A 21,389-nucleotide genomic window follows, 5' to 3' on the forward strand; every position below is an offset into this window, starting at 1 on the left:
TTAGTGACATTGCTGGGCAGACAGAGAGGGAAATTACTGACCTGTAACTGGAGCTTTGCGAAATCAGTGACTGCATGGATGCCCAGTTTTGAGTACTCATGAAAAAGCTGGCAAGCATACATAGTAAAGCCCCAAACCACTCTATTAAGACTCTTAAGCCACAGCCCATTGAAGTACATATTAACTAACCGTACAAATCCCTTGAGGTAAAATCCAAACTGTGAAGTGCAATTACATTTGGAGAATCTTTAAAACATGATTGATATTTAGACAGAAACAATACAATTTCACTATAGAGAAAGACCCTTTAAGCACCATCATCTTACATCATATTTAACCAATTCTCATTTCTAGGTAACCATTATATATCAATATAATACAGTATTTAGTTATTATAATGAATGACTAAACTGTATTTGGAAATAAAAAGAAATAAAAAGGCTACCAAAACATCCCTCCAATGCCATCTAAGTATCTGTAATTCATAGGTGAATAAGATGATGGTTATTCATGAATTTGCTTATTATGCTTAGAAATCGTAAGAAATGTTGTTAGCGAAATGTAAAAACTGAGTATGAAATACAACATCAAAGCTGCAGGCCAGTAAGAAGTACAAGTAATGTCAGTAAGCCAAAAGCCCAATAATCCTGATTAACAATGTCAGTACGTATGAGTCTTGCACCCAGTTACAGCTTGGCCATGCAACATACAGACACACCTGCTTGGGAAGCTGCATCGACTGCAGCATCTACTAGGCCTAGGAGAACAAAGAGAGAGAGAAAACAAAAAAAAGAAGCAAAGTAATTCACATGCCAGCTATAGTTTTTCTTGTGGTGCAACGATGTAAGAGAAAATGAAGCCAAAGATAGATGTGGCATTTAATGACGAAGTTGTTGAGATAACTTAGGGAATGTGGTAAGTTATTCTGGTATGCATGATATAAGTACCTACACAAACTTGTGGAGCTGTTTATCCTTACAGTTGTTATACATTAACATTAAAATATTTAGAAACCTAAACCATATAACAAATAACTAAACTGGAGTCATAGACAAGGATCTTCTTTACTATAAAGCAGGAAGCAACAGGTTCTTCTTAAACTTCATTGTTATACCAACTGGATGCAGGAAATTGCAAATACACACCGAGAAGCGTGATTTATAAAAACAGCAAAACTATAAATTGCTATAAACTTTTAGAAATTGAATAAAATGGTAATTTCATCCTGCTATTTACAATGTAAGCATTGCAATCCTTGAAAGATCAGTATTTCTTAGAAACCAATGATCTGATTTCCTTCCTCTCACAAACAAAAAATATTAATTTATTAGTTTAAGGAAAAAATTAAGGAAAAATTATACATCTACTTTATGAGTGTAAATGCTTTTTTTCTGAGTAAGCAGTTAGTCAGATTATATTGACATGGTGTTTATCTGGAATTTTCACCATCAGTGCTGAACATTTTCACTACTGGTAGATAACGGTCTTTCGTTACCACGCCACTTTTGTGCCATTCTGCCCCAAAAGAGGAATTTCTTAGAAAAGTATATCTTCTGTGTTTAACACAAGCATGGTCATCATGTGTAGTTCAATCATGTTCTGATAGGTATACTTGCTAGTCCCTCTAAAACTCTGTTTGGAAAGTATTTAAACCAGTATTTTTATCCATGGGTGCTATTACTACTACTATTTATTATTAATACTTCAAGATATTCCATCTTCAGAGATAATAAAAATAAAGGCAGATTTTCAGAGGTATCAAGCTTTTGCTGGCTTAAAGAACAATTGTGATTGCTTGACACTTCTGAAAATTCAGTCATTTTTGTCTCAATATCAAGAAAAATTATCATGCTAACATTAGACATCGGGTATGAAAATATAATATTTTGCCCTATCACATTCTTACTGATAACAAACAGGGGGGAAAAAAGCCTTAACCAAAATTATTTCTTATTTTATTTGAAAGTATAAGAAAATCTCATAGAAAGACTGTGAGGAATACATACGCTGTTCTATTGGCCCCGCATCCGCTCTCATGGCATCCTTCTGTCTGGAGAGTAACTCCTTTTCTTCCTGGATCTGCTGCTGTTCAGCCTCTAACTCCTGCAATTTGTTACCTGTGCACAGTAGTTCTTGCTCAAGATGGTCAATTACATCTATTTTTTCCTGGAGCTGTTTTTCCAGAAATGCTTTCTCATCTGCATAACCATCAATGAGGCCTGTAGAACATCAATTTGGAGGCAGATTTAATAGACAACAAAGAATAATTTTATTTTTTTGCATGGTGAAGACACTATAGTGTTCTCACATGAATGCACATACACGTTAGATCCTCTGTCCTTGCTATTCTCCCATGATGAACAAATTACAGGAACCATAGCGTAAGATTAAATATAGCTCTTAATTTCTTCTAAGCACAAGACCTGTGTAGCACACAGGAGACGTAATTAATAAACACAGGAGAAATAAAAAAATTCAAATAAATTCAAGTTCCAGGTGCCATTTTAGGTGCCTCAAGACCAGGTTCCAGTATAGGTTGGGAAATTACATATTAGAGAGCAGTGTAGGGGAAAGGGACCTGGGGGTCCTGGTGGACAACAGGATGACCATGAGCCAGCACTGTGCCCTTGTGGCCAGGAAGGCCAATGGCATCCTGGGGTGTATTAGAAGCAGGGTGGTTAGTAGATCGAGAGAGGTCCTCCTTCCCCTCTACTCCGCCCTGGTGAGACCCCATCTGGAATATTGTGTCCAGTTCTGGGCCCCTCAGTGCAAGAAGGACAGGGAACTGCTGGAGAGAGTCCAGTGTAGGGCAACGAAGATGATGAAGGGAGTGGAGCACCTCCCTTATGAAGAAAGAGCCGGGTCTCTTTAGTTTGGAGGAGACTGAGGGGTGACCTCATTAATGTTTATAAATATATAAAGGGTGAGTGCCACGAGGATGGAGCCAGGCTCTTCTCGGTGGCAAACAATGATAGGACAAGGGGTAATGGGATCAAGCTGGAACACAAGAGGTTCCACTTAAATTTGAGAAGAAACTTCTTCTCAGTGAGGGTGACAGAGCACTGGAACAGGCTGACCAGGGGCGTTGTGGAGTCTCCTTCTCTGGAGACATTCAAAACCCGCCTGGACATGTTCCTGTGTGACCTCACCTAGGTGTTCCTGCTCCAGCAGGGGGATTGGACTAGATGATCTTTTGAGGTCCCTTCCAATCCCAAACATACTGTGATACTGTAATACTGTGATTTGTGTGACCTCAAACCACAGTTTCTGTAAGAACATGGGCACCCTGTAGGTCAAGTATAATACAGATGCCTCCAGCATCATGAGGCACCAAAACCGGCCATAGGTATCCGTATCCACGTTTAGCACCTGAATCACTCCCAGAAGCACTTTAACAGCTGACAACTAAGAAACCATTTATTTTCTTTACTATTCATGTGCAATTTTTAAAGCAGCACAGAACAATTAATTATCTTTTTAACAGAGAATTTGGGATGCTAGCTTAGGAATATGTCTTGTATGCTTTTAAAAATCGTTTCATAGTGAAGTAGTTCATATAGGAATCTGATGGGGAGCTCTATTTTAGCTTTATGAATGATATGACAGCTGTAAGTAATAGCATCATTTTGGAATGATGCAGAAGTGAGCACAAAGGTAAAGACTTAGGAAAAACCAGTGAATTTGCTTGCGGGCTGTACAAACTATACTGAGATCCTGTAATGGTATTGGCTTCAGAAGATTCACATCAGCCCTTTCAGAAACATCTTAAACACAGAACACAAAAGACGTTTTTACAGAAGGTACTAAGTAGGTATCCCAGATTTCCATGGTAAGGTGAGTTCTGTCATGTCTCATACCAATGGTTCCAAAAGACAGCCAGGACATCAGTCATATGATGTCTAAACTTTCCCAGCTGGACACACACACCTATCTCACAGGTTTCTTCTCACTCAGCCCACAGAATTTTCTCAATATGAGAATATTTTCAATATGAAAGTACTTTATCAGTATAAATCTATGGTCTTAAGCGAGTATTAAAACGGATCTTACCCTGGCTGGGATTATATGAAAACTAAAGATGCTTCCATTTGTTATCAATGCAAAGTAAAGCATCTGTGAACACATAGTTCTGTATCAGAGGAAAGGTCTCAAGAAGGAAATTAAGTAACAAGAGGTTTTGCATATACAGTCTGAGAAACACAGGTCCGGTCCTCGCACACACCAAAATCATACATTGCTGACCAATCTTTTTTTCCAGACCTGAGTTCACAGAGAACACAGCTGTATAGAGGGACCGGCTGTCGAAACAAAAAAATCCTGAGCTAGAAACATCATTAACAGCATTTCAAAAATTTGAGACAATACAAATTCTGGTAGTTACTCCTACCATATCAGATGCTGTTGACAACGAGTACTTAACAGACTGGAAGTGAAGAGGGTGTTACCAGGTTAAATGGAGTGCACACACCCACCAAAAAGTTATCAGCAATGAAGAAGTCATCTGCTAAGATCACATGTTGCATTTACTCATTTACTCCTCCCTTTTTTTTTCTTTTTTTTTTCTTTTTTTTTTTTTTTTTTTTTTTTTGAGATGTAATGAAAGTTGTCAGAGTTCAGTGAACAATTTGGAATGAGCTTTTTTATCCTGTTAGATAAGTAGTATCTGACACCACTAGAAGACAAGAGATTTGAAAATGTGTCAGACACAGCAGTTTTTGTGATAAGAAAGAAATGATCAAAAATGACACGTTTTATCTCAAGAGAAGACAGAGTAACATCAGATGTATAATGCACTATGACATTGTTCTACATACCTATCTAAGGAATTTGATAAGAGAATGTAGTTTGGCTTTGTCAGAGTATGTTCATACCTCAGTTCAATGAGCAGAAGAAATTCAACAAGAACAGCTCTACAGCATTTTTGTTTTGTTATATCAACACCAAAACAAAAAGGTGGTAGTTATTAGGAGTGCATTAATTTCAGAAGTTCACAGAAAGAAGAAAAATAATTCAGCGGTTATAAAGCACTAAAACTATGAGGGACAAATTAGTTGAATTCCTGCAGAAGACTGAACTGAATTACATCTCTATCTGTGACACAAACAGGCATCTAACTTAAAAGCTCAGCTGTGCAATAGGTGCAATATCTCTATCAAGGGCTAAACATCAAATTCTGTCTCTTATATTGCAGAACTGTTCATGAACCAAATCAACACAGTCAGTCTGTCAAGTCTTATAAACTGACATTGCTGTTGCTCTGATCAAAATTCAAGTCCAGTTACAAATTTTTGAAGACTGTTTCCACTTCATATGCTTCCAAGTTGTTTTTTTCCCCCTCAAATAAAACATTGTCAGAGAAAATTCAGAGAGTAGAAAACATAACCTGTTAGCTCTCACTAGATTTTTACTTAATATACTTTCTTTACTAGCAAAAAATCCATTCTTCACTCATCTGTTGTATCTCCAAACCAGGCTCTGATAGAATACTTCAATCATTGATAAAATTTTACAGGTAAATATTGCCTTCATTCAGATATGGGCAATCCTATTATCTACAAACTGGCATCTAATAAGAGCTTGCAGTTTCTTCGCTGCTATTAGTTTGTTTGCACATGCAAACTTTATAACAGAAGTGTATTGCTCAAGAGAAGAACCTAGGTAATTTTAGATTTTTTGCTTGTCTGGTGGTAATAGGACAAAAATAATAATAAAAATTAAAAATGAATAATAAGCAAATCTTGTTCTGTGGGATGTCATCTTCAAATACAATTATGCATGCATTCTTTATAACAGAGTCCTGCACAAATGGAAATGTATTTACTGTAAATGAAAAGGTATGGTCACAGTTCTTAGTGGAGAATCTGACCAAGCCAAAAAATACCCAGAAGGCAATGCAACAGAGTTAAGTTCATAATAAAAACTGTTTTTTTAATGAAATAAAATTAGCCTGTAGTATTATTTTTTTAAATGTTACTTGTAGGATTAAACCTATGCAGACAGCTCTGACATTATGACTGATTCATACCTTTAAATAAAACTTAACACTAATCTCTGCTTTGTCCTAATGTATCAGTCTGGTTTACTTTATTATTGAAAATTTGTGAATAAAAATTCTATCAAGACTAAAAAGATTATCCTCCAAGGAAAGCATCAACAGATATAAAAGCTTCTTATGCTCTGAAATTCATCAATACTAGATAGTTTTGTAACTCTACCTGTGCAAGAATATTTAACCCTTACGTCATCTATAATATTTTTTCACTCTTAATATTAAAAAAAAAAAAAGTAATAATGCCTCTTTCAGATTTGCATCTATTCCCTCTGAAGTCTATTCTCTTCCTTTCTGTATTTGCTAAAGCTGTTGAAATGCTGCCGCCAGCACTGGTGCTGATGACACGCGAGGTTTACGCTGTGTGAATTGACAGGCCACCAACTGTCCCATCCACCACATTTCAGACACAGGGCTTCGAAACCTGCACTTTTTTCAGGTTATGTGTGTCATAGCTATTAATAGCGTGTGAACTCATGTAAAAAGAGGAGGAAGGCTGGCAGGGTAGCATCCTCCAGGAACAACACTTGGCTATGAAACTAAGTCTGTCCTCCCACTTGGAAACAGAGAAGTCTGCTGAGCTTCAGAACTAACCAAAATATTTTTCTGCTTAGTACTACAGAGATTCTACACAGATGCTAATTACAAACAGATAACGGTAGAAATGCTGGGTGAAAAACCCAAACATTCAGCTATCAAAACAATAAAGCTACTTCTAAAGAACAAATTAAGCATCAGTCAGATTTGAACATATTTTCCTGATGTCAAAAAAGGTTATTAGATTTCCCCTGTTGTAATGCCTGACAATTTTTAATTGCTTCCTTAATGCAGTTGCAAATACACTTTAAAAGATTGTTTCAAACAGTGCAAACTGTAACATATCACCACCATATCATCAAATTCAGAGTGAAGGTTTTTATCCATGTTTGTGTGGAACTAAGTCAAGGTCCCAAGGAAGCAGGGACAAACTGAAATACGGGAAACTGCATTTCAACATAAGAAAAAACAAATTGTTGTTGTTGTTGTTGTTTTGTTTTTGTTTGTTTGTTTATTTTTCCCCCTTTGACGGACATTCCAAACTTGGCTGGACAAAGTCCTGTACAACCTGACCCTGCTTTGAGCAGGGAGCTGGAATAGATGATCTCCAGAGGTGCCTTCCAGCCTCAACTACTTATGATTCTCTGATTCTAAGTTGTTCATATTTAAGTTTGTCTGCACAGATAGATACGTTATGATGAAATAAACTAATTTTGAGGATAATAACACATATCCAACCTATTATTCTTGATGAGTCAGACAATACTACATGAGACAAAGTTGGGAAACAGAATCACAGAGTGGTTTATGTTGAAAGGGACCTCTGGAGGTCATCCTGTCTCTACACAGAAGGGTGATGATGTTCTAAAATTTGCAAAGGAATGGATCTGATTTGCATTTTTGTTACCCAATTAATAGTTTCAACAAGCCATCGAAGCTACTCACCTTCAGCTTTACTAAGCTCCAAAGCCAACTGCTCTCTGGCTTTGGTTTCTTCATTAAGACGTTCTTGTAGTTCTTCCTGATATTTGATAAATTCTGTGGCCTCTTGTTGTTTTTTGAAGGACTCTCGAATGAGCTCCGTCTGAGTAATTTTAGCATGTTCAAGCTACCACAGGAAAAAATTACGTAAGTTAGATAAACCAAGGGTTTTCTAATAAATAACTATTATATTATTCTTGTTTAATTAACAGTTGCTTTCCAGTGTGATGGGAAGTCTCACGTAGCTTCGTTGGATATTTGGTAAGTTCTTTACTGAACACACATTCACAGATCACAATAGGAAGGCTGACTCAGTACACAAGTCTAAGCAAACAGGCCTTGTCATTATAGTGAACTCAATGAGCCACCTGGCTAAATCCGTGTCTTTGTTCCGGTAAATTCCTGGTTTATGAGTTTACATTAGATTCACCTTCATTTACACTGGAGTTTTGTACTAAATATGAGTAAGCCATCACGCACCATATACTTAGAATGGCTAAAAAACATTGCATAGAACTGGCAAAAGTTTTGATATAAACGGACACAATTGGTCTTTCATCTCTTTTTCTCCTTAAGAAAATTTGACTTTTGAATATACCAAACTTTTCAACCAACAAGGCAGTAAGGCAATGCTTCTTCCAGCTCTGTCCACCTAACAGAATTATTAAGGATTTTTTAATTCTTCTCTGCTTGTCTGATGGGTAAATATTGAATGTGCACTACTGCAGATGTAGCATAATCTCACTGTGTCACTGACCTAAACTACTGCAAAGGCAACACTGAAATGCATAAAATTGTGTACTTACTGCCTAGTTTAGACATCACCAAAGTGATAATTTCAAAAAGAATTAAAATTAGAATTACAAAAGTAAAATAGTAAAGAAAGAACATTAATAAGTTTTGGTTACACAAATCGTTCATCTAAGGTAACAGCAAACTGGAGTCAATTACCAAGAAGATCTCTGTTTCTCAGCTGTTAACACATACAGCCTCTTTGAGGGACACAAATATAAATTGTCAGAGCTGAACCACACATGAATTCTTAGTGTGGCTTAACAAGGCAGCTTATTTTGAATAAGAACAACTTCAGAAAATGAAACAACAGCTTTCCTGCTCCCCTCCACTTTGCCTTTCTTTTCCTCTTTTATATTGTGGATATTGGCATATATTTGTAAGATAGAAACTGTAACAAAGCCACAGATGTTACTATAAACATATTCTTTTTCTCAGTTTCTTAAAATAAAAGCTTTCTCACTATATCCTGCTAAGTTCATGAGTATGATTGGCTTGCTTTAAAATCTCAGAAAAATGGGTTAGTAACATTTCATAGAACACTGAACACAACATTACCCACTTACAAATAAAATTATACTTTGAAAAGAATGTCTGAATAATTGATACATTCTCTTTTATAATACACTGAATTAAAGACTTGATTTCTTTTCTACAGCATCCCTTTCTAGATGGACATGACTCCTGTGAGCTATTTATTCTGATAGGAGTTGGGGAAAGATATAAATACCAAACTGGTTTGAGATATTTAAAAATCACAGAGCATTCTTACTTCATTCTTGCATTTTGAAGTGGTTAATGAAAGACCCATCTCAGATGAAAGGGAAACACATGATAGGTTTACTGTACACAGACAACCACAAAAATGGCTTGCTCAAGTACATCAAATACTCCAACTAAAATTCAGAATAGAAATTTTTCTCCAGTTCTTTTCAGTAATAACAACTCGAGGTATTATTAAAAATATTGGAGGGCAAAACTAAAAACAAGCAGAAACATGAACATGATTTTTCAAGAACAGAAATTTCTCCATGGGATCACTGGAAGCCATTGGGAAGCTTCTGCTACTTAACTTTACTTGTCAGTGCACAAAAGCTATAAAGAAACAATTTTAACTGACTGCAGCCCTCCCCAACAAACATAATTGACAGTGAGAAAAATGCCATGTAAAATGTATCATTGAAGTGCTTTAAAAAGAGAACTCAAATATCTATAATTCAATATATTTCTGTCTGCCAAATTTCTTTTGTTAGAAATGAACAGAGACAATTTTATAATCAAAGCTCTTCCAGTGTCCATTAATAACTGTCTAGGAAAAAAGCCTGTCAGCAGTGCATAACAACTTTAATGATAGAGACAAGTTTCTATCACTTTTCACAGCATTCTTTTCTATTTAAACTGGTTTAAAATACAATTTCTTTAAAAATGTTTATACTTACTGAATAGGGAGGTGTAGGCAAGGAGATTTTAGAGACAACTTTTAAAATGTGCCCCCTTTTTTTTTGGCTGAAGTGAAAAATTGAAGTGTTTACAACTACAGAATTATTCTCATCCAGGTGTTCAGGGAAAGGAAAAGGACATGGTAAAGGCACACGAGATTCAACCTCGTACGTATCTTCTTCTTGACCTTCAGTCCACAGACCATTAAAGAGATTAGATGCCCAGTAGGTGCGGTAAGAATCCATTCCAGAAAGTATCGCTGCTGCTGTCTTCTCGACTGTCACATCGGTATTGTGCACTACCTAGGCTGGTTTTAGAAATCCCTAAGAGGCATTTTCAACAGAGCACGTACATTTAACAGTCTGAAGACACAGATCAGCACTGTTGGTTACAAACCCACTCAGAATCAGCAGGGAGCCGCAGATCACATTCTCAAGCAGAGTAATTAAGGAGCAGAGTAATCCAAAATAGAGATAGGTGCAAGAAAAGTTTGTATGCTCACTCCTAAAAGTCCTTTGCAGAGAATTTTTCACATGAAAAAGCAACAGAAATCTTCCAGTAGCAGCTCATTTCCAGAAGTCATTTCCAAGGCAAGGCAGCATGAATTTTTTTTTACCTGCACAGGTACGCTGCAGCAGACAAGCAAGCTAGCAGAACAGAAACTAAAAACGATTTTCCATCTCCACTACGGCAAATGAAAGAGAAATACAGATACGTCACTATTTGCCTTCATTCTCGTTCTTGGAGTTAACTCAGCAGGAAGAACTTTCTCAAATCTGCTAGTTTAAAGGTTTCCTGTTCGTATCTCCCAGCTGAAAGAGTTCAGGGGAGTGGCCTGATTTATTTACCTATATATAACATGAGCAGGTGGAATTTGAGTTAATACACCCACTATATGCCTCGTCTGAAAAGATTCAAACTGCACTTCAGGTCTGAAAGTTTGTGTTCAGACAGGTCTCGGCTAGTTACTTTGAAGATTTTGCCAGGTTTTTCTCACTCTTTTAAGTTTGTATGTTTGTATGTACAACACGAGTGATTAAGAGGAAAGGTTAAAAATCTTTTCTGCCTGCAATTAGTTTTAGATTATTTTTCCTACTCTGCAGTATTTTATAAAGTATTTAGTTTCTGAATATTTAAAAATAATTGTCAGGTCATCTACAAACCCTTGGTACATACAGTCACTGTATATAATCCAGTAAGCAAACAACAGACATTACAAAGCAGACAAGCTTGAATGCTTGCAAAGGACCTCTACAGAACAGCCAGAAAATATGTCAATATTTATACTTAATACTGCTGGGGGGGGGAAGGAATGTGTAAACAGATTAACATGTTAGTAACTTAAAAAAAACACAGATATGATCATCAGGGATAAATCCATACTTCTGTAATTCACATTTGTGAAAAATATGTGTGGGTATGTGTTTGAGCCAAACCATAACAGTTACTGGTATTGGCAAAGTCTCAGCTACAAAGCTAAGAAGTGAAAGCAAACTTTCCTGATCAATTGCCTAGAATATACTGATTCCTTTCATTGGTATAATGAAAAAACTGTAGAAACACCAGTCACAAAAATAAAATAATTTTGGGCTATGTATAAAACTACTGCATTTAAAGATCAGCAGCAAAATGTTCAGAAAAAGGCAGCACCAAGTAGAATAAATAATTGACAATACTTTTATAATTGCAGCATGAATTCTTAATTACTGTAAAACTTGGAAATAGTTTTTCCTTCTCTGTATCATCTTTACTTTAAATACAAGATTTTCTACAAACACCTAACTATATATTTTAAGAACTCCATATATTGGAGTATACGTGTATCCTTTTTTGTTATTATGCAATGCTAGGTACAAAGCTGAAAAAAAAGACCTGAAAGATCCAAATATCTTTTTTTTTTAATTTAACTCATGCTCGAACAGAAGAAAGCTGTTGCAAATAAATGCAATACGGAAACTGATTCACAAGATCCACCAGACTACTCCTACTACCCCCACCAGAGGGGGGGGGGGTTGCTGAAATTGTATTTAAATTACTTTCAACTTTACTAAGTACAAATTAGTATATTTTTTCTTTAAGAAGAAAAGAATATCAACTTCATTTTTGAAGTATTTCCAAAACCAACAAATACTTAAAAGTTTAAAGCTTTTAAAGTATTAGACAACTGAACTTTCATATTACTTTCATCATCACAGCTTTTTTCTCCCTCATTTCCAGCAGTTACGATTTACACATCTTACACCCAGAGACAAGAAAGCAATGACTTTTAAGTAATATCATTACTAGGTTCACTAATAGATGGGTCTGTAGCATGAAACAGATTGTATCCCTGGAATTTTAGTCTCAGATTAAAGAGCTGACTCTAAAGACCAAGTTATTCAAGGGAGACTGACTTTAAAAGTTAGTGAGACAGAGAGTATTTACTTATATACATTCAAATTGTGATGTGCATCATCTAAAAGTAAAGCACATGTTACAAGCAGAGTGATTTGAACTGAGACAGGTACACAGCTTTCATTTCATAAACAGGGAAGCACTCCAGAGAGCGACCAACCTCCCACCAAGCAAAGTACCCAACAGCAAGCAGAAAAGAGCCCCCCATACACACCTTTTTCTTTTTTTTTTAGACTATTCATCAATTTCATACCTCACAGAAATACCGCAGAGCAGGAGTGCAGCCTCCTTTTCTCATAGCAAGGCAACTGTGTGCTCACCCTGCTGTGTTTAAACCCTAGCTGGAGGAGAACTCCACCTTTTTGGCCAGTCAATTGACTAAAATGTTCATCAGGAGAACTGAGCACAGTTGCCCTTAATCCTCCCTCTTCACAAGGGCCAGCTCAATCTGCCCTGACACCTCCTGTCTCCTCTCTGGAGCGCAGGAGAATGCACATGACCCGTATGAGCAGTGAAAGAGTGCCCTAGTTTGAGAAACACGCCCCAATTCAGGCTTCCCCTGCAGTCCAAAGTAGATTTCTAACATGGATCTAAATTCATCAGTTAAGCCATGCTGGAGCAGATTTTTTGGGGGGAGGCACCCGAAGTATTGCTTCAGCTTTTGAAATGAACCTACAAGTTTTATGCTTATAAAAAACACACTGTCAAGAAAAACAAAGAAAAAAAATAATCAAGACACAAAATTCACTATTAGATCACCCTACCTGATTTGAAGTTTCATTGATAGCTTCCAGAAGCTTTTCAACAGCCGCTTGTAGTCGAGAACTAATATTCAGAATGAGTTCTTCATTTTCAGGATCTATTTCCACTCCACTTTCTGCAAGGTGTTGGCTCAGTAGTCCTTCGTCTGTTGCTCCTGACCACATGTTAATGTCATCATCTCCCATGCTACCACCATGATATGAGGAACAGGACTCTGGAAGAACAACAGTTACCTTTTCACACAGACTCTAAGCACTTCAAAACATGAAAAACGGTACATCTGAGTTATGATTGGAAAGACAAGTCATAAAATGATTAAAATATTCGTATTGGTCACAAAGACAGAAAGGGAAATACTGCATACTAAAACTTACACAAACAAGGTACACAATGTGTTAACTAAAAACAACCAGAAGGAAGAGAGAAAAGGAGATACTAACAGGATATTAGATGTCCTTTCAGTATGCTTTTGGGCTCTGAGGCTCAGCTTCAAACCTTTGTTACTATCAGTAACCCTTCCTATTTTGAATAACTCTCAATAATGACTTGCACGATTGTCTTTAAAATATAACCGGGTAAAAAAACCCAGCCTGTTAATCACTGTTTCCCCAATGCCCAGCTATGTTAGTGTGCATTAACCCTAAATCGTTCTGTTAGTGATTCAAAAGCACAGACTCAAACGAGTAAAGGGAAAGACATGCACGTAATTCACACACACCTTCTCAGGACAAACAGACTAGAATACAGAACCTCCAAATTCAGCATTATTATTAGTTAACTAAAAATTAATTAAAATGGGTAGCTGAACAAATCAAGTACAGTGAAGGGAGGGTGTAACTGTCCCTCCTGACAGGCCACCCGGCACTTGCCCGAGGGCCAAGGCAGCTTAAGGGCATCAACCACGCTGGCCAAAAAGCAGGAGACACAAAGTTTGCGTGTGGTATTTATTAAACTGGCAGCAATTCATCGAGAAAACAGTAAATTTGCCATATTTAGAACTCAGGGCTGTATTTAAGTGAAACAAGTGAAAGCGAACTCCTGAGATGTTTTACAATCACACTTTCAGTATGAAATAATACAGTAGTAGATCATGATAGTAGGTACCTATTGTTGATATTGTGTTTTACAAATGAAGACGTGTTATGTCATTAGTCTCCTAAATTTGAAGTGTCAGAAATAAATGCCATCATGGAAAATTTTTTAAAATGACAGTTTCTTTTAATGAAATCTATTTCTGAAATACATTTAAAATAAAATAAATGTTTTAGTGTGTTTCTTTAAAGAAAAAAAAAAAATTAGACATCACTTTTGCCTAAGGTTTTCTCAAAAAAATCCCCCCCTTATTTTGTGGAAACAATGGTATGACTGAATGAGGAAAGAATAGTCAATGCCTCTTTAGCAATAAAGTTGCCATACTGGGTTATCTTTGAACTTGAGTTCCTTGTTACTCCATGAATTGAGACTGCTGAACTGGAACAGTTTGTTTAGTTACAGAAACTGAAATGAAATTATAACAGGTCAATTTTACAAATTGCCTTTAAAAATGTAGTTAGTATTCTTGTTGGATACAACTTCCTTATACTTGTTCTTGCCATTTAACCAGACATCCAAATAACATTGGAAATGCAAGTCCTCCGGTTGATGTTGTTTGAACCTTGCAAGAAAGTCAGATTCTAGTTTTCAGGTTTGTTTTTATTTGTAACAAGTTGCAACATGACTAACCACCTGGTTTACTTACTATACTTTCATAACTGCAAACATTCTGATAATTATATTTACACATTTACTTCATCATGGATGCAGTTGTATATATGACCCGTATACAACAAACTAATCCACAGCAATTTTAAATTAGAAAGGTTTGTTTTGTTTACTTTTATCTTATAATTGCTAAGATTTTTTAAGTGCAGATGTATTTAGTAATTTTTTTTCTTGTACTTACACCATTATTGTTTCATATCTCCTTTAGATATGTGGGATATAATGTTACAAACTCTTTTCACACTCCAAAGGGAAAAAACAGAAGCACACTATATGCATGAATGGAATGAATAACCAGATGAATAGACTATACATTCACATGGCGCCTTTCATCTACATAGGATTTCAAAGCACTTTTGAGTACTGTACTTTGGAACCTCAGTCACAAACTACTGCAGTGGAGTCACCCTGGCAGTGGCTGGCTGTCATTTTCTGCCAGCACACTCAATATTTGCAATAGGTTTGTATAACATAAAGGCTTTCCCATAACGTCCTAATATTCAACCCCCATGCAGTATCAGGAAGAGGCTGTAAAATTAACAATTTCATGGTTTTTATCCAATACCTTTCTGATTTCTCACCACCCAAATTTAGGTTGGCTCTGGATGTCTCAAAATATCAATGGTGACGTAGAAGCTTTAATATCCTCAGAGTAGAAAGGACCTTCATTTAGGATGGACATCCAGCAGCATAATTATTTCCAAATGCTGTGCCAAAGTACTGCTTAAAGACTGGGTTGAAGGAAAACATATTCCCTGCTGAGCCACCGACACACTTACTGCAGCACCTGATGCTCTCTGGAGGCCACTCATCTTAAGCACTGACCAGGTATGACCCTGCTTAGCTTCAGAGATCTCACAAAATAAAAGCCCAAAGTACAGTAGCACAGCTATAAACAAGATAAAACAATGACATATTAGTTAATGCACAATCTAATTCTTTCTTGATGGAGTACAAATTATCTCTGTAATGTTCCTGTTTTCCTTCTCAGGGTTAACCCATAATTCATTTTCTATAACCCTTGTATTTTAGGAAGTTATTTGCTTGAGAGGTACAGTTGAACTCTGCAATAATGAGTGTATGTCAAATACAAAACTAAACATTTGCAGTTTGTTGCAAAATCATCTGAACTTCTGGTTGTCTGGAAACTTTAAGAGAAAACTTAAAAACATTGATGCCTCCTCAGAATGTATTCTTTTAAAAGCCAGGTCCAGAACATGTCTCTTAAATTAATAGTATCGCTAATATTATTACTACTTCTTGCCAGTGACCAGAGCAGTACAATTTGGCCTTCAAGAACCAATGACAAGATTTTAAACTCCTGTTTTGCTTATGTCAGTTCTTTTGTACTTTGTTTCCATTTCTTCTGGATAAATACTAAATAAAGCAATGTTAAACTATCATTCTGTTATATGAAAAATCTCAGGGCGAAACATCATAATTTACCTGAAATATAACTATAAAAATGAATAAAGAAAAAGATAGCGTCATCTAAAGTATAACTTGGCACATGGAAACTTTACTGCTCTCAAAGATTAAAAAAAAACGGAAAGTATCAAATGCATACAAAACCTATGATAATTCTTTTTATACTATAGGGTTGGCAACTCAAATAGAAAAATCAACAGCAAATGATCAATGTACACACCCATATTACAATTTCTGCAAAGTTGCACATGAAAACAGTAGCTCATGTTAAATGCCTTCCTAACTGCAAAATGAAAGTCTCCATATCTTTTTCCCCTGAAAATGGTCTAAGTACACAACATATTAGTACAGCATCTTTCCAGACGATTTTCCATGGTGGAAGCAAGAAATAGAAACGTTGTCAAGTCTTATTAACCACCTCGGCACTTGCATGCCTAATGCACATTTTACTAATCCTTACAATGCTGTTCAATATCCCATCCCAACAGAACTAAGATGAAATTCTCAATCCCCCTTTTTTTTTTTTAGCTGGCAAAAAATAATAAATAGAATATATCTGGCCCAAGTAAAAATGTCTTCTCCCTGTATAAAGTCTATCCTTGTAACAAACAAACAACAAAACAAAACTAAAAACAAAACCACACAACAAAAGACCAACAAAGGTTCATATTGTTTCCTTTGCCACGAAGCTTGCAGTTCAGCACGTCAGATGTCATGGTCCACTAAATCTTTAAAAAGTGCTTAATTAGACAGTGCTTACTCAGAAGTTATGAGCTGTCAACTGACATTTATGAAGCAAAACAAATTTTGCATCATGGAGAGCTAGTATCTCAGTTTACTCCTGGGATTCCACTGAGAAATTCAGGTTAGTGGTTACAAGCTGAAAACAGAAAAAAAATCAGTTTTATGGCAGTTCAGCATACAAAGCTATTTACTACCTTGTTCCTAGTACACTGTTCAGAAACAAGGAGCTCAGAAAGCAGGTAAAAGGGTTAAATGTTCAAGGAATGCCATAACCCCACAGGGTCCTCCAGAGCAACCTGCGTCACTCTGCCTAAGGTCCAACACCTGAGGGAGGGAACAGCAAAGCCTGCAGGTTCCCTCACAACGATTCCTGCCCCAAATCTCCAGATGTAATTAACTCACCAGATTACTGAGCACAAATGCTGTTCACTTCCAATGCTATGTTTTATGACTGAAGTTTGAACTTTACACACCCTGCTAGAAATAAAATCCTGCGTTAGCCAATAATGTAGGCAAGGTCGCAGATAAACTTCTATATGCCCTAATAAATCAGGTTGTGGTTATAAGTATGTGACCTAATAATTCAGCTTTTTGAAATGCTGAAACTCAGCAAAACCAGTAAGCTGAGTTTTGCTGGTCAATAAATATGGATTACATTCAGAAGGTCAGAAAGAATTAATTCCATTCAACACACTGTTTTTTCTATTTTATTATTAGATTTTTATTAGTACAAATGTATTCCTACAAATTTCCTAAGTAATTAAAAAGGAAGATCTGTTTGGCTAGATATTAGAAAATACAATAACATGCACAGGTTAAAATACATAAGCAGTGTGTACCTATTTCTTACCTCCAGAAAACAATGGGAAAAAAAATGTAAAAGCTTATGTCCTCTTGGGCCATTCAGTGGAAGTATAGGAAATGAGTAACAACAGTCCTGTTGCTGAAAACACTAAAAGAATTTGTGATATATTTCTATTTGAAGAAGGATCAGATACTTCAGCTGATGAAACAGTATGACTGCTGCTGTGCCTGTCTGACCCCAGTGGCAGAACTACAGACACAGCAAGGACGCTGTTGCATCATTTTGAAAGGGAAAAAAGAGAACTGTGAATACCACCTCAGAGATACACTACAAACTATACATTCACCCATTATAGCCAATGTAAGCTCGGGTCTTCTTAATTCCCCACTCTTTTCTTTGGTTTCTCCCCTTGTCATAATTACTTCTGAATGTAAGGACACATGCAAAAAAGAATCCTGGAATAAACGACTGGTATGTGGGCAGCTTGAATGCTGCTCTGTGCCGAGTGTCTTTCCAGTAACAGACACAACTGCTTTGTTACAGAATAGTGACACCTTACATGCTGCTTCAAAGAACACTAAAAGCCAACACAACAGTTAAAACAGTCAACCTTCAGCACTGGCAAAATGGAACAGAATTATCTATTTAGGAGAGCACTTTCTCACCAGGAGACCTCACAAGAAACTAACATTAAATCCCAACTCCATGGCCTGGTGTGCATGTACACAGTTGTATTACAAAAGCAAGTCGTAAGTCTATATTGCACCCATCCAAAATACCAAATAAAGGTGCTTTTTTAACTGTGCTTTTCTACATATATGCAATGCAAGTAATCCATGTTAGGAATTGTTACTGCCAATAACTAGTGATAAATACAAGTATACACATCGCTGTGCAGGAGCAAAAAGCGAATGCATGTACTGGGCATTGTACATGCCTGTGCGGAGAAAGCACATATGAGAGTAGTGTGGTAACCATTATGTATGAGCACTCAGCACATATAGTTAGGTATTTGTTATCTGAGAAAAGGGAGCAATATTCTCACCACATAAGAATGAGGGAGAAAATCAACAGTGTCTGTTCTCTGAATAGGTACAGCGTAAACATGAACTAGGTTCAGTGAATGCACTGGAGAACACCACAACACACAGAACTGACAACCTGTGAGCGCTGCCTTCACAACCAGAACACATTGGTATTTCCTTGGGCAACATATGTTGTGAAAATCCCAATGGTTTTTACACACCTCAGACTATACAATGAGAACACAAAGAATACAAAGAATACAAAGAATAATTATAAATTGTTGGGTTTAATATAGAAAACTTATTTAAAATACAGTTTATATAGAATTTGAGACTACCTCAGAACACAAGAGGAGGTGAAGGTGAACTTTGAGCCTAGTCATTGCTCCTTTTACCATATGGCGAGAAGACTGTGTGGAAAATAGTTGCCAGTGGCTGAAGATACTTTTAACTGCTTTAACAAAAGCAAACTGTTCACTTTCCATCCCAAAGTAAAGTGCAAGAATACTTCCCTTTGAAAGAAGTGATCCCTTCAATTACAATCTTTAGGGTCTCCTGGACAAGTATCAAAAATGAAGGCCAGAAGCTTTCAAAACATAATTTTCCTCACAATTAAATGCAGTGAAATGTGCAGAAAACAAAAGTTATGAGTTTTTTTAATGAAACGGCAGTACTAGCATAAGAGTGCTGTTAACTTCTAAAATTGAAGAACTCTTAGTCTGCAGTTGCACACATTTCACCACAGATAACCTTTTCAGTAACCAATTAAGATGTCACTGTGCTACAAAGTCATACATAATGTCTTAACTTGCCCAAGGCTAAATGTGACCTATATTATAAGCCGGAAGGAATCAATAATATTTAATAATCTGTATTTTGAATGAAAGAAGTAAAGTTCATCTTCATTCGCCATTTGTATAACTACTTTGTAGTAGTCACTTTCTTAAAACTGAAATGTAGTATTTGACTTCCATTTTTTTCCTCATTCACAGTAGTTATAATTCCAGCCAAATCCAGATGTGTTTCAGGCTGAACTGATCTGTTGTACATTGTCACCCAAAAGATCCAGGATGAATGTACACAACCTAAATAGTACCTAAATGGCAATGTGACAAAGTGCCTCTTCTTGCCCAAAAGAGAAACAGACATATACTGTCACAAGAAATTAATCACAGTCTGAGAGAGTTCTTAGACACTGGTAAGCAATGAACTACAATGTTAAAATACTCCTTTAAGCTTGTGCCAAGTAGCACTCCTCCAAACAGCTGATGGGCAAGTCTTGGAAGTGAGAAAGTTCCTGGAACTGTTTCCAAAAGGCTATTTGCATGCAATCACCCTCTCTAGGAGGCTAAAGAAACCCAAAGGCATATATACATATACTGGCAGTCCCACGGCAGCTGGCCTCTGTGACCAGTAACATCCCTATGTATGTTAAGTGAACTAGTGCCGTTGATACTAGTTCCCATTCCCGATACATACAGAGGAAGATGTAAAGTTGCTGGAAGATATCATGAAGCTATGTTTCATTCTTTTTCTCTTTGCCTCCTTCAATGGGAACATATTTATTTTTGTATTTCTTAATCATTTTCCCATTCTCTTGCAGGCTTTCCAACAGGACCCTAGATCCGAGTTGTAACTGGCTTGGAACATGATGCAGACAACTCCTGAAATGTTGTCTCTTAAGCAGATATATGCATTCAAATGACAAGTATTTTTAAAAGGAAAAAGTTTATTTTTAATTAAAAATTTCAAAATGAAAGTTATTTCAATATATAATAAAAGCATGCAAATGCTACCTGTTATGAAATAGAAAACCATGCAAGCAGTACCTTTTTCATACCCCACACGGATACAGGGTTTTACTGACTCTTCTGTTTCTGTGTCCCATCCAGCTGGTTTGGAAGGTTGGACTTTCCCAGTCTGATCCAGTAACCTGAGAACATGGCGACCAATTGTCTCCTCCATGGCCATGGTTGTCTTCACAACTTCTAAAAGTATCTTCATGAGCTTCTCATTAGCCTTCTGAAAAATATCCCTGCAATACAGAAACTGATCAGTCCTTTGATCTTCCTCTGCTTTCAAAGTGTTTTTTACCCCTTATACACCCTTGCAACCAGGAAAGACTTGCAGTTGAAACAGTAAAATTAAGATTTATTTTTGAAGACCAAAACCCACAGCCTATACATAAATAGTAAAGGCACATTTGTGTTAAAAGTCATTCTTTTTACAAAATATATAACAAGCAAAACTATTTATCAATATTTGTACTTTTATCTTGGTATTTTATCTAGTTATAATTTTAAAGCAGAGGTCTACATTTGCCTTTGTATTCAATACAAACTTACTCTCTTCTCAAAGTGAGGAGATCTGCACAGATCAAAAAAGTTACTAAATAGTCAAAAGGTATTATCAGATACAACAACTATATTCATATAAACTTATTTCATATATGTACCTACAATGTGTATCAAAATATATGTGTATAAATAATGTATATGATTCTTTACGTGTGCAATATGAAAGATATAGTAAAATAGGCTAAGATTTGTCTCATGCTCTATGCCATTACATTTTTAGGCTTTATAAAAAATAAGACATTACATCTGAAGTATGTAAACTTGGAAATATAGTTACCTAGAATTAAAAATGCCATTATAATCTGTCAGAATAA

General features: G+C 36.3%; 1 protein-coding gene across 5 annotated transcripts in view; it reads right to left on the minus strand.

The window, feature by feature from the left end:
- AKAP9 (A-kinase anchoring protein 9) overlaps nt 1–21,389 on the minus strand; it is a 113,787-nt gene that overhangs the window by 31,260 nt on the left and 61,138 nt on the right. For 4 of the 5 annotated variants that reach the window (XM_082044023.1, XM_082044022.1, XM_082044020.1 and 1 more), the window contains 5 exons: nt 20,548–20,753; nt 12,958–13,169; nt 7,532–7,694; nt 2,007–2,219; nt 719–757 (listed from right to left, as the gene is read on the minus strand). In XM_082044023.1, the coding sequence (XP_081900149.1) occupies nt 719–757; nt 2,007–2,219; nt 7,532–7,694; nt 12,958–13,169; nt 20,548–20,753 (833 nt within the window). The remainder of the gene's footprint in view (nt 1–718; nt 758–2,006; nt 2,220–7,531; nt 7,695–12,957; nt 13,170–20,547; nt 20,754–21,389) is intronic. The other variant, XM_082044021.1, reaches the window with a different exon arrangement.

This window comes from Streptopelia decaocto (assembly GCF_964273445.1).
Source record: "Streptopelia decaocto genome assembly, chromosome: 2".
Classification (NCBI taxonomy): Eukaryota; Metazoa; Chordata; class Aves; order Columbiformes; family Columbidae; genus Streptopelia; species Streptopelia decaocto.